At 31.9% G+C, this 13122-nt stretch overlaps 1 protein-coding gene across 1 annotated transcript; it reads right to left on the bottom strand.

The window, feature by feature from the left end:
- Positions 1-617: 617 nt before the first annotated feature.
- LOC132739469 (leucine-rich repeat-containing protein 74A-like) lies at positions 618-13062 on the bottom strand. Its single transcript, XM_060727185.1, has 11 exons — positions 12980-13062; positions 12497-12604; positions 12103-12196; positions 11159-11290; positions 10143-10228; positions 9427-9621; positions 5688-5780; positions 4312-4429; positions 2940-3076; positions 1561-1646; positions 618-1210 (listed from the first exon to the last, which is right to left on the bottom strand). The coding sequence occupies exons 1-11, from the start codon at positions 13040-13042 to the stop codon at positions 694-696; spliced, it is 1629 nt and encodes a 542-aa protein (XP_060583168.1). The 5' UTR covers positions 13043-13062; the 3' UTR covers positions 618-693.
- Positions 13063-13122: the final 60 nt, after the last annotated feature.

Below are 13122 nucleotides of genomic sequence, written 5' to 3'. Positions count from 1 at the left end.
ATGGAAGACACTCTCGTTCCTAAACACGGTGTTTTTAGAACAGAAAGTATAGTTGTCAAGCGGAAATATCTTGAGAACTAAAGGTACTTGGAACTTCCTGGAACTTGGTAAAAAAAGCCACACACAGCGAAGTTTTTAAGTCCATAGCATTACTCAAAACTGCTGAAAGATATGTTTATCTGGAAAATGAATGCAAACGTTGAAAGCGATTTGTGGCACACTATACAAAGAAAAGACAATTTAAATACAAGTGACACAGACAACGATAACTTAGACAATAGTTCAAGTGATGAATTATTCATATGAAAAGCCTCGGTAACACAATACAAACAAAACAAAATCCACATCACATGTTTCAGTTAAAACCCTTTGTGGGCGGACAGGAACAAAACATTTTCTAAACATTCTAAAAATGTAATGATTTTTCTCCAGGTAACATTTGATTTTATAAACCAGATTGTCCTACCAATGGGGTTTGTTTGTAACATTTGAATCAGTTTACCTGATCTTTATTCTACAGGGAATAAGGCGAAAAGAGACGAAATATGCCGAACATTCATGTAAAAGCTCAATGTTTTATCTTTCGAACTGGAAGGAATGAACATTCAAAAGAAATTCATCTTTATTTACTTGTAAAAAATTCACACACAAAGATATGTCATTATCAACGAAAATAATAAATATTAAATTAGTCTATGTGTCAATGTTTTGGAGCGAAGACAAGTCGAAACTTGCTTGAGTCTTTTTACGTTGTAGATGAGATTGAATATAACGTAATATGTCATTAGACTTCATGTTAGCTTGCAAAGAATGCCTTTTAATTGATTTCGGAGATTGCATTTTGTTTGTACTATTTGTTGATTTGGTCTGTTCATTTTCAAATCTTGTCGTCTTTTGAGCCTCGTTCTGACAATGAATAGAAACAAGAGATGCCTTTCCAGACTCAAGTGCAGGCAAAAGTGAGCATTGTTTTCCATACATGCTATGAGTGCTGTTTGTAGAGCTTCGAAGTGGTGTCACTAGGTTTGAAGACGAATGTGATGTATAGAACATAAACAAATCGTCTTCATAACGTCTTTTATATATTTCCGGAAGTTCCGTCTGAAGTATGCGCCTGCGCTCTTCCAGCCTGTTTCGTTCTTTAACCTCTTGTCGCTTATCTTCCTTTCGTTCCTCACGTATGTGACTTCTTACTCCGTTTGATAGTAGACTTAAAGAAAAATTACTTGAACAAAATACTGACTGTAAAAAAAGTTTTCTTTAGACTTAAAGAAAAAACCAACAAATCCGTGCTTTGTTAAAAGTTTCAATGATAATATGTTGACAATATATTGCTTGTAAAGAATAAATTTTTAATGCATGCTTTGTTACAGGTATCCATTGTTTGATGTGCTTAACTACATTCGAACGGAAAGATAAAATTAATGAAATACTTTAGTTTAAATTTATAACAGGGTTAATCAAACAAATGTAAAGAAATAAAGCATCAACTATTCAAGCTGATACAATACATTCTTTCAGCCTGCACATATTTCTTTGTCAAACAAAGAATTTATTTACCCGTAACTTATAAAGCCTTTTTTGTGTTTATCAAGTCTCGATGCGACAGTTATCAGGTCTCGGTCTGACAATGGAACACCAACTCTCTGTAAATATGAAATATAATATTTCATATTCAATACAATGACAAACACAGGTTAAACGTACATTTTGTAACAACCGTACAAGCCATTGTTAATACAAAACATGGGTGTACTAGTTATTACCAGGCCTTCTAACCGTAACTAATGAAGCAGTGACGTCACAAAGTTACAAAATGTGTTGGCGGGCTTAAAGTTTAAGATGCACGTGCGTTTTGAATGATTTGCTGTGATGATATTTAATTGATTACATTTTGTTGCTTTCAAAAAGGAGTTGTTGGTTTTTATTTGTTTTTTTTGGGGGGGGGGGGGTTGTTGTTGTTTTTTTGTTCTTTTTTCAACAGAAAACAAATTTGGTGTAGAAGCAACACTATCAAATTATGTATTAGATACAACTACCGACGTTTAAAATTGAAGTTCAGTTGGTCAATGAGGATCGAAATACTGATACTTTCAAAGATACTTTTAAGAAATATTTGCATGAAGGTGTGACGCTCCTTAACTTGAAGTCTACCCCCAACTGGGACCAAAACATATCTATTGTGTATTATCTAGGCATATATTGTCGTTCAAAAAGCAAGGCTGTTACCAACGGGTTGCGAAGTAGGCACCTTACCCGCGCGACCTGAACCAACATAACGCATATTCTCTCAAATTTACACTTTTACACTACATTTTCAAAAATGTCTCTTTATTTATTTTCTAGATGTAACTTAGGTAGAAACTTAGGTCAAGGAATAAGTAAAACGTTTGTAACGATAAAATTCCCAAGAGACTTGGTAAAAACGCAGTTCCGTGAAAATGTGATATAAATGAAATTCATATATAGACCTGAATATGTAGATTAAATATAAGAAAGAAATGTATCCGGTTTATAAGGAAGTTAGAAAGAAAAATGTAGGACAATGCACTAACTGAACTAAGCTCTAGGGAAAAATACAGTAATTATGGAAAAATACAGTAATTATTGATACCTTTTTATCTTCGAGCACGGTAAAAGTGCCTGTGTTGTAAAAATATAATTCAATATACACTAATATAGTTCTAATATATAAGAAAAAAATTTATTATAGTTTATATAATTTTTCTGTGACAGTAACAAAGTAATAAAGTTTGTTAAGAAGATATCACTTTTTTTCTTCCCCAAAGCAGAGTCAAAGTTCTAAGTTTATACAAAACTTTATACAAGAAGTATCACTTATACTTGCTTGCAGATTAAACGTTAAATGAGATATTGGCATATCTCCGTTATATAATTTAATTTTTACTTATTGTTTAATGAAAATAGGAAATGATTACTTTAAGTCCGCGGATGAACTCCCTCCTTGAGACCTGGCCATCATTATCGGAGTCAAACATCCGGAATAGGTCGATTATCCGGATACCTACGGTTCCTAGATACCGTACAACAATTGTTATAGGGTCCTCTGGTTTCACTGAAGGAAATAAGAAAAACAAAACTGTTATTTTACTCTTAAAGGCACATAATTCCTTAAAGAATCCATATATTTTCAATTCTTAAGAAATATCAAACATGTGTTAAATAATGTTTAAATAAAGGATTCAGAGCATGTAACATGTTCAACAACTAAAGGAAGTAGCGCTGAGCATTCTGAAATATGTCTTAAAGGTAGAAAAATGTAAACAAAATAGTATTTTGACTTCCATATAATTCAATATTATTATACAAATTACCAAAAGAGCTTCGGAAGCAAAAGATAATTCATCTATGTGGCTAATGACTTATATTTTGCAATCTGTAAAAAATATACCAAAAAATAACTGTTTTGAGAAAAAAAATAACATTTCTGAGGCATAATGGGCCTTTAAGCCGCCTAGTGACAGTTAATCTACGCAAACAAGAACTATAGATCAAGGTCAACACGAAAATCCGTGCCATCTGACCATGATCTGCTTCTATCGATACTCAGTCAGTTCTTGAAATTGTCCATGGAAATGATGGGGGAAAAAATAATATATATAATTGTTTTGTCCAGATTGCGAGTCGAGCAGGTCTGTTTATGGTAAGGGTTAATAACAAAGGCATCATCAGAAGGGGACGTTTACAAGATCTTTTCCATCTTTTACACTCAATGTACTTCGTGAATTATTTACTGAATGAATATCAACATTTAACGCAATACATATTATACCCTAGTATTATGCCCTGCATTTGTAGATGATTGGTGAAAGAAACATTTTCTTATTATATATTATAGGGTTAATCAAAAGGAATGTATTTAACTCTTTTATTTTATATGTGATATATCGGCAATCTCCGATTTTTTATCGTAATTTATCGGAAATGCCCGATTCTAAATTGTTCTTGTAAAACGGAAATGTCCGATTATTGTTATCGTAATAGATATACATCATACATAGTAAAATCCTTATTGTCGTAATGCCTAAAGATGCTCGTTTTACATTTTAATATAAATTTACTATGTTAATATAATGTTCAAAATAGCTTATATGCTCAGCTAAGGTGACTTATAGAACAAAAGGGCCTGGCGTTCTTCTAAAAGTAAATCTATGTACATGCATATATTTGTAACACATTTCTTTATAAAAGAATTTCCTTACTTACTTACTTACTTACATACTTACTACTGCATAAAGAACACGTGCGATTTTTAAAGTCTATAATATAGAAAGTGGACTAGTATTTTACCTTTTCTGATACCAACAACGTCCCTCGTATCAAGTATCCCACCATGAGTAATCGAGAACTGTCGGGCCTTCATTATGTCATTGGCCACCGTTAAAACAGCGCCGTTCACGGGGATATTCTATAAAGTATTCATGAAAACTACTCAAATCTCAAGTTAATTATTCTTTAAAAAAAATATGTGTTATCGAGCTGTGATGAAATGGTAAAATTAAATGTGAATAGTAATAAATTGTATGTCAAAAAAGACTGATGGCTTTGTTTAAATACATTAAAATTTTATGAATTTCAAAACAAAGCGTTATTGTCTACTGCCCTAAAACATTGTCAGTATTATTGGCAAACTAATTCTACTTTTTTACTTCTTTTTTAAATCTTTTTGTCTTGATATAGGCCTCAGTTTATAGGCCTAATTAAGTTTATACACGACAGCTAGTTGATTAAAGGAACACCACTGAAGTTCAAAGGCCAAAAACATACAATTTTAAATATCATTCAAATATCAAGTGAAATACTTAAAATGGAAAAATCTGTAAAGGATAACAGAGAAATATACTTAAAACTAAATTAAAAATCGATTTTTGTGCGATTCTTAGCCCGATTTGAATGAAAGGCGTTGCAACGCTTTACATATTTTGGTAATTTGGCACACAAAAATAATTCTGTCCAGTAATATTTCAGCGGCATTCAGCGAGGGAAATTAGGTTAGATATTTGTCGCGGGTCATTATGACAAAAATGTAGAAAGGAGGAGGTCTATCGTGTGCAATGAAAAGAGACTCGATTTGCGCCCTTTAAAAAAAATCTCGCAGGTTTGTAAGCCTGTTATTGGTTATGCCCTTAGGTTTTTTTTGACAAGTGCGGTATATAAAAGTAATGAATTTCAATATAAGATTTCTAATGTGGAATGTTGATATAAAAAATGATCTCCGTTATTTTTAATGAATATCACGATACCGTATATTTTATCGCTCTCCTTGTTTCGGTAAAACAGTAACGCGTTAACAATTACTAAAACATAATTCAAAGCATATTTTATTGAAACATTTTTACATTTTAAATTACTGTAAAATAATATGCATTTCTTCATCTCAATTTATTATTTACATCTATGGTGTGACATGTTTGACAATTTTATACTCATATAAATAAACATGGGGTTTTCCCTTATCGCTCGGCAGGTTCCGGAAACACGGAAATGTACGAACGTTAAACAGACAAGAAGTTCGTCATTTTGTTTGACATATAACACAGGCTAGTTGTTGAGTACAAAGTATGGAATACGGAAACGAAAGTTTGTATATCTTCAGTCAAAAATGACTGTTTTTTTTTTTCACTAGTAAACGTATACATATAGGTATATAATAAATATATATTTACATCTAGTGCTATATGCAAGATTTGACTTTTTCTGGAAGCGACAGCTTTCAACAGTTCATAACAACCCTCCATATTAATGGGATTACTGCCAATCTGAAAAAAAAGAATCAGAGAAAGTCAGAATAATCTATAGCATTTTTTGTTTCAATAGCAATGGTTTAAAACTTTAATACATTGGCCCATACGTGCAATGCCATATTTTTTCGTAACAAAATGAGAAAAGTCGAAATGATGGTAGGAGAAATAAGTCGTGTTTTTGCCATGTTTTTACAAGTGTTTTGTATTTTTAAGTTTTAGCCGGTAGGGACAAAACGTTCGACAACTTGCTTATATGAAATGGCGTGACTCGGCTTCCATAGTGAAACTGCAAAACAAGCGCCGTTTCCATTTTCTATGAAATACATATTTTCTTCACTGGATGTTATAGGATTGGAAGAAAACATATCAAATATGCAACCATTTTGTGCGTCCAAACGCACAAAAGCAATTCAGTTTATGGAAAACATGATTAAATGGTAAATTTATTTATGTGCTTGAAAGTTAATGTTTGGCAATCAATTTTCTCTTTTATGAATTATATATTGGTTGTTGTACCTGTATCTGTAGCAATAAAATAAGTTTAAACAAAAGTAACACATAATACACCCTATTAACTAACACTTCATTATTCTCGCTATTTGTTAAAACTAATTTTGGTTATGAATGTTTTATTAACTTTCATTTTAAATCATTTCATTTCTAAATGTTAATTATTTTTGAAAAAAAAATGATGCTAGCCTACGCACATAAATATATATTTTATATAATACTTATGACAACAGGGTGCTAATAAATCAACGTTTAATTACTGAATTTAAATAAAATAATTATTAATTATTTTGTATCTCTCTTTTGGGACCAGACATAAAGTAATTGTGATGTATATGTATGCGGACACAGCAAATTCTTTGAAAATAGCAAACATGGTAAACAGAATATTTATGATTGGCATAAAAGCATATTTGATATATCAATGTATTGCAGACTTTAATTTAAGGCACATTGTGCATCAGAAATCCATTAAAAAATCTTTGGAAATGTCAAACATGTGTTTAATAATGTATATGAAATAGATTCAGTGCATGTAGATGTTTTACAACTTCTCTTCGTCTTCAAATATAGGTTTAAACATCAATACTAGTTTATGTTTTGATAAATTTTGTGTTGCTGAAAAATTTAATGAATTTTTTACGACTGTTGCTCAATAGTTAGTTGAAAAACTTCCTACTAGTATGAATAATTTTGGAAGAAACTTTATATTATATTTTTATAGTAAAAAGGGTGTTGTACGTAACAGTTTTTCTTTATCTGTTGTTACTAAGGGAACTGTAATTAAGTACTTAAATAAACTAGGGGCCAATAAAGCTACAGGCTTGGATGGTATACCTGCGCGATTTATAAAGGATAGTGTTCACAACATTGCTGAACCCCTTACTCATATACTTAATTTGTCCATTATTACTGGTATTGTTCCAGGTGATCTCAAGTCTGCCCGTGTTGTTCCATTGTATAAAAAAATAATAAGACTGAACCTGGTAATTATCGACAGTGTCTATTTTAAGTGTAGTGTCCAAGGCGTCCTTGAGAGAATTATTTATGACCAAGTAGAGAGTTACTTATCAGAGAATAACCTACTTTATACCCATCAGTCTGGTTTTAGACATAGATTTCTAACTGACACTTGCCTTTTACACCTTACAGATTTCATTAAATTTGAAATGGATAAAGGTAATTATGACGGTATGGTCCTTTTAGATTTACAAAAGGCGTTCGACACTGTCGATCATAATATTTTTACTCATGAAACTTGATGCTATGGGGTTTTCTAGTGATGTTATTCACTGGTTTAGGTCTTACTTATCTAGCCATACACAAATGGTCAATGTCTCCGGTGTACTTTCATCTAGCGCCAATGTAACTTGTGGGGTACCCCAAGGTTCGATCCTTGGCCCTCTCCTATTCTTGATTTATGTTAATGATATGGAGGCTGTGGTTCGTAATAAATTGCTTTCTGTATGCTGATGACTCAGGTATTTTAGTATCAGGTAAAGATATCCAGTATATTACCTCTCAGCTTACTGTGATCTCAGCAGTGTGAGTAAGTGGCTCACTGATAATAAACTTTCCTTACATCTTGGAAAGACAGAGTCTATTTTATTTGCGTCTAAACCAAGACTTAGGTCATGTGATCAACTAAATATTGTATGTAATGGTACTACAATAACATCCACCAAAATCTGTTAACTACTTAGGTGCTGACCTAGATCAATGTCTATCTGGTGAGTCTATAGCCAACCAGGTAATTAAGAAGGCCAATGCAAAACTTAAGTTTTTATATAGAAAAAGTTCATTTTTAAATAGGTATACTAAACAGCTTTAATTTAGTTTCTTCATTAATACAATGTCATTTTGATTATGCGTGTGCCTCCTGGTATTTAGGGTTGAGTCAAAATCTAAGAAATAGACTTCAGGCCACACAGAATAAGTTGGTGAGATTTATTACTTAATCTCAGTCCCCGTAATTCATATAGGGAGGGCTCATTTTGAGAAGTTGGTTGGTTTACCCGTACATCTGAGGGTAAAATTTCCTTATTTCTTGGTCATGTACATAAGATACATAACAATAGTGCACCTATTTATTAAATGAGCATTTTCAAATTGCAAATGAGGTACACTCTTACTCCACTCGATTTAGAGATAGTAACAGTTATTCTATTCCAAGAGTTAAGGGTTTCGGTAAGAAACATTTGTATTTAATGGTTGTTAGGAATGGAACAGTTACCAACACATCTTAGGTTCATAGCAAGTCGTGATAATTTTAAAAAATCTCTTCAGGAACATTTTATGCAATCAATATCTGTTTAGTCATTTTAAATCTAGTCATCTTACCTAGATTTTATTTATATATTTTTTATGTTTAGTGCATATTTTAGTAGTACCTATTCATTGTCAAACATATCTGTCATAGTAATTATGATTATAATACATGTGTGATAAATTTTGTGATGGAAATACTTATGTGCAATAATTGATATGAAATTGTGATGAATAATTTATGTTGCAATACTTAATAATTAGTAAATATTTTGCCTTTCTGGTGTCATATGATCAATTCTAAGGACCACAATGGAAATAAGTCGGCTTATGCCTTCTTTTTGTGTCATCCTTGGTTTTGAATATATGGCATCAACACATGCACTTTCATGTTTACATGTATCTCTTGATGTTGACATTGAATTTGTAGTTGTTTATGACATGTATTTTTTACCAGAATAAAACTATCTATCTATCTATCTATCTATCTGTCTGTCTGTCTGTCTGTCTGTCTGTCTGTCTGTCTGTCTGTCTGTCTGTCTGTCTGTCTGTCTGTCTGTCTGTCTGTCTGTCTGTCTGTCTGTCTGTCTGTCTGTCTGTCTGTCTATCTATCTACTGAAAAAGTAACCCTGAACAGGCAGGTATTTGTCGTAAAGGTATGTAAATAAAGTAGTAATTTGACTCCCATACAAAATACTTATTTACTATAATTATACTAACTGCAAACAGAACTAAAGATGTATGTATAAAGCAATTGAGTTTGTTTTTGGAAACTTTAAAGGTAGATTCTATAACAAAATTTTTCTTTTCTTTTTTTCAGAAATAAAATGAAAGCATTTCTGAGGCATAATGGGCCTTTAACGGTGTAAATTGTGACATATCTTACTTTCAGCATCTGCAGTGTTGAGTTCTTTTTCAGGCCTTTGGCAACATAAGACACACCTTCCCAGTTTATTCTGTTATTGCTTATATCAAGATATTTCAAGCATGAGTTTTCTCGTAAAGTATCTTCCAATGCGAGACTTCCTTCGAACCCGAGTCCGTTCATACTTAGGTCCACATTGATTAATGAATTATTTTTCTGCAAGGACAAGGTTAAAACGATTCAGATACTCCTAAAAACAGAACATTCAGGTTATTTTAGAGATAGAAAATCTACAGTTATTTGAAGTTTATTCAGAATATTAAAATCGATCATTGCATTATAAATTCAAGAATTGTAAGGTAAATTTTACATTGATGTCTTGTGCACCCGGCATTCTCTATTTTAAAGTAGTTTGTCCCTCTTTAGCACATGTTAATCACGAGAAACGCGCGGCGTTAGTTTAAAGCAGCATGTCATCAGAATCATGATAATTTTCATACATTTAAAAGTAAAATATTGTGAAGTGATCAAAGAAATCAATTTCCACATTGCAAACGGCATTTACAATCCTCTTAAATTTCTAAATAACGATGAAAATTTGCAAAAAATAACCAGTACTTTTTACTCCTTTCTTTATGTTTTCTTTATTAAAACCGCATACACTGACATTGTTAAATTGCAAATTTAAAGCAGGGTAAGTCATTGTACAAATTAATTAGTGTAACAGAATTACTTACCTGTAAACCTTTAAGTATACCAACTGCCCCTTCCATTCTTATATGATTCCAACTAAGGTTTAAAGACTGCAAAGAAGTTGTGTCCCCTGTATGTACACAGAAATAGTTGGCAACATTACGTTTTTTCACATTTAATTCAATCGCGAATTTACAGAATTTATGATGATGATGGTGGTGGTGATGATGATGATGATAATTATAATAACGATGATGATGATGATGATGATGATGAATATGATGATGATGATGATTTGATGACGATGATGATGATAATGATGATGATGATGAGGATGACAATGGTACTGCTGATGATTTAGATAATTATTATGACAGTCAAAGACATATTAAAGGAGTATAGTTTTGGACTCCTAATCCACAGAGACCATAACTTTAAGATACGAGAATTTTTCGAGACAACCACCCCAGAGCATTACATTTCCCATCAACTTCATGTATATGTCAGCATGGTTATGACACCCAGGACGTGCATTTACAGCGCTTTGTTGCACCGTATACAGTTTACGTCGTATATAGCTTTCATGAAACCTGCAAACGTAGGTTAAAACGTATACAGCTTACGGTGAGCTGTATTCGTTAGGTGACAACTTTAACAGCTAACGATAGTTAAAAACGTTTGATACATACATAAACTAATCATTGATCGTAATCAGTTATCCTCGAGCTAGATATTCCGGTCTGAACCGGCAGCCGGTGGAACATCCTTAGATCAGTAATTCGGTAATTCGGTAAAGTGTCTGAGTATTTAGCATTTTGGCAAAATAATTCTTTTTCATCATAACCAGTAGATTAAAGTCCATTGATTTTTTTTTTACTTTTTAATGCTTTAATGATAACTTTCAATGCGTTATGTATAGTTACATGCATTTTTTATGTTATACATAAAGATATACATAATTTAAGAATTTCTAAGACTTATGAATTTGCCACATTCTGGTATTGGTTGGTTTCCCAATATAAAACCTTATCGATAATTACTCGATTAATTGGATACTAACCAATCGCTCGTCCTAGTTTCTTACTACCACCAGTTCCTATTATATTGTGACTAAGGTTCAACCATCTTACACTGTTATTATTTTGTAATCCTGCTGCTATGAACTCACTCTCCCTGTCGCCCAACTTTGTTCCTAAAACAATTAAAATACAAGGAAAAGCTGTTAACTGTAGCATAAAAATTTGTGACGTTTGCTTAAGAGTAACAAAATGCACGGCAATAATATAGGAAAACTTGTTCTTGGGTTTATATGTACATGTATTCAAGTTTTTGAGCAGTATTCTGTTCTATTCTGTACGATGACAGCAAAAACTACTAAGGTCGACAATACGGATTTATGATACAGCAATCCTTAGACAAATTCAACATCATTTTTTAAAGGATTTGCATTCTATTGCAAATGCAAAAAAAGTTTACAGTTAATTGTTGTCTTGCATAACCACAAATGGATTTTCTACCATAATTTAACTCAATTTTAAATTGATTTAATCATCGACAAACGCAAATCAAATTAGTTGAATAAAGGGAGGTAACACTTGAACTATTTCTCTGAAAACCTAAATAGAGTTAATTCGACATGGATATAGAAGTCGAGTAAATATTTATGTCATTTATTTTAAATTTTCTGTTCTATTTGGAAAAAAAGTGTAATTATTTGATATAATTTTAAATTTGAGTTCAATGGAACATGTCTTTTATAATGAAGAACAACAACATTTATAGAGTAGAGTTTGATTATTTTAGTTGAAAATGAATCATAAGCAACACTAATTGTTATTTCAATAATGTTTAATATTTCGACAAGTTACAAAATTAATTTTCTTGCAAAGATATGCATCAACTAAGCGATTGTGGTATAGCTAAGAGTAATTGTAAAATTAGTGACTGCAAATTCAGGCACTCGACATTTCTGAAAGAAATAAATTAAATATAAAGCAATTTTACCGGAAAGATTGATATGTGTCAAACACGTTGTTTCTCGCAAAATCTCATCAAGAGCCATTGCACCAACTACTTGTATTTCATTTTCTGATAAACTCTGAAAAATATAACTCAGTTAATATTAAATCTGCTATGCACTTATTACATATAACCTATGTCATATGCAGATTATAACGAAGCGGGTAACAACAGAACAGAAGGTTTATTTAGTCGTATGCATGGTACAGCATAAAGACATATAGACAGCGAACGTTGTTCCTTATTGACCAATGCAAATCCTTCAAAAAATGAAACGACACAACAAATACGGTGTAATTCAAACTATAAATGTACACATCTTTCTTCTTTAACTGTCAAAATAAATAAAGATCTATATATTATTATACGATTTACAAACCAAGCTTTTAATATTTGAATTGGTCCTCACTACATTGATGATTGGTACCAAGTCTTCACCAACTAAACCATTGTCTTCCAGTTCTATACTTTCAATACAGGTGTTATTCTGTAAGATAAACAAACCTGGGTTGTATTTGGTGTGATAACGCGACATGGTTGCAAATTAGTTATGTTGTTTTTGTTGTTTCAATTATATTTGTATTGATTTTTATGCCACTAGCAAGCGTTTAACTGAAATGCTATTTAAGAAGAACACAGAAAAACATTTTTTTATATATCCTAACGCTTTCAATAGCGTCAAATGCTTAAACGGCTATAAGTGTAAGATTTTTTTTATCGTTTTTGCTGTCGTTGTTGTTGCTTTTGTTGTTGTTTTATTTGCTCATTTTGTACGTTGTTTTCATTTCTTCTTTATTTTCTATACTCTTTTCGTGAATTATGACATTGTCATTTATGATCACGTGCTATTTAACCAACTTACCCATAATGCACAGGCAAGTGCTTTGCAATGACTGCAATTTATTCCAATATGTTGAAGACGCATGTCTTTAAGCGGAAGTTTTCCCAAAACCTCCAAAATCGTTACATTTTTAGTTTGAAGCAGCGTTTCATGGGACACTACCA

Source organism: Ruditapes philippinarum, unplaced genomic scaffold, assembly GCF_026571515.1.
Source record: "Ruditapes philippinarum isolate M1 unplaced genomic scaffold, ASM2657151v2 ctg8421_1_1_1_1, whole genome shotgun sequence".
NCBI lineage: Eukaryota > Metazoa > Mollusca > Bivalvia > Venerida > Veneridae > Ruditapes > Ruditapes philippinarum.
This window is presented reverse-complemented; position numbering and strand designations above follow the sequence as displayed.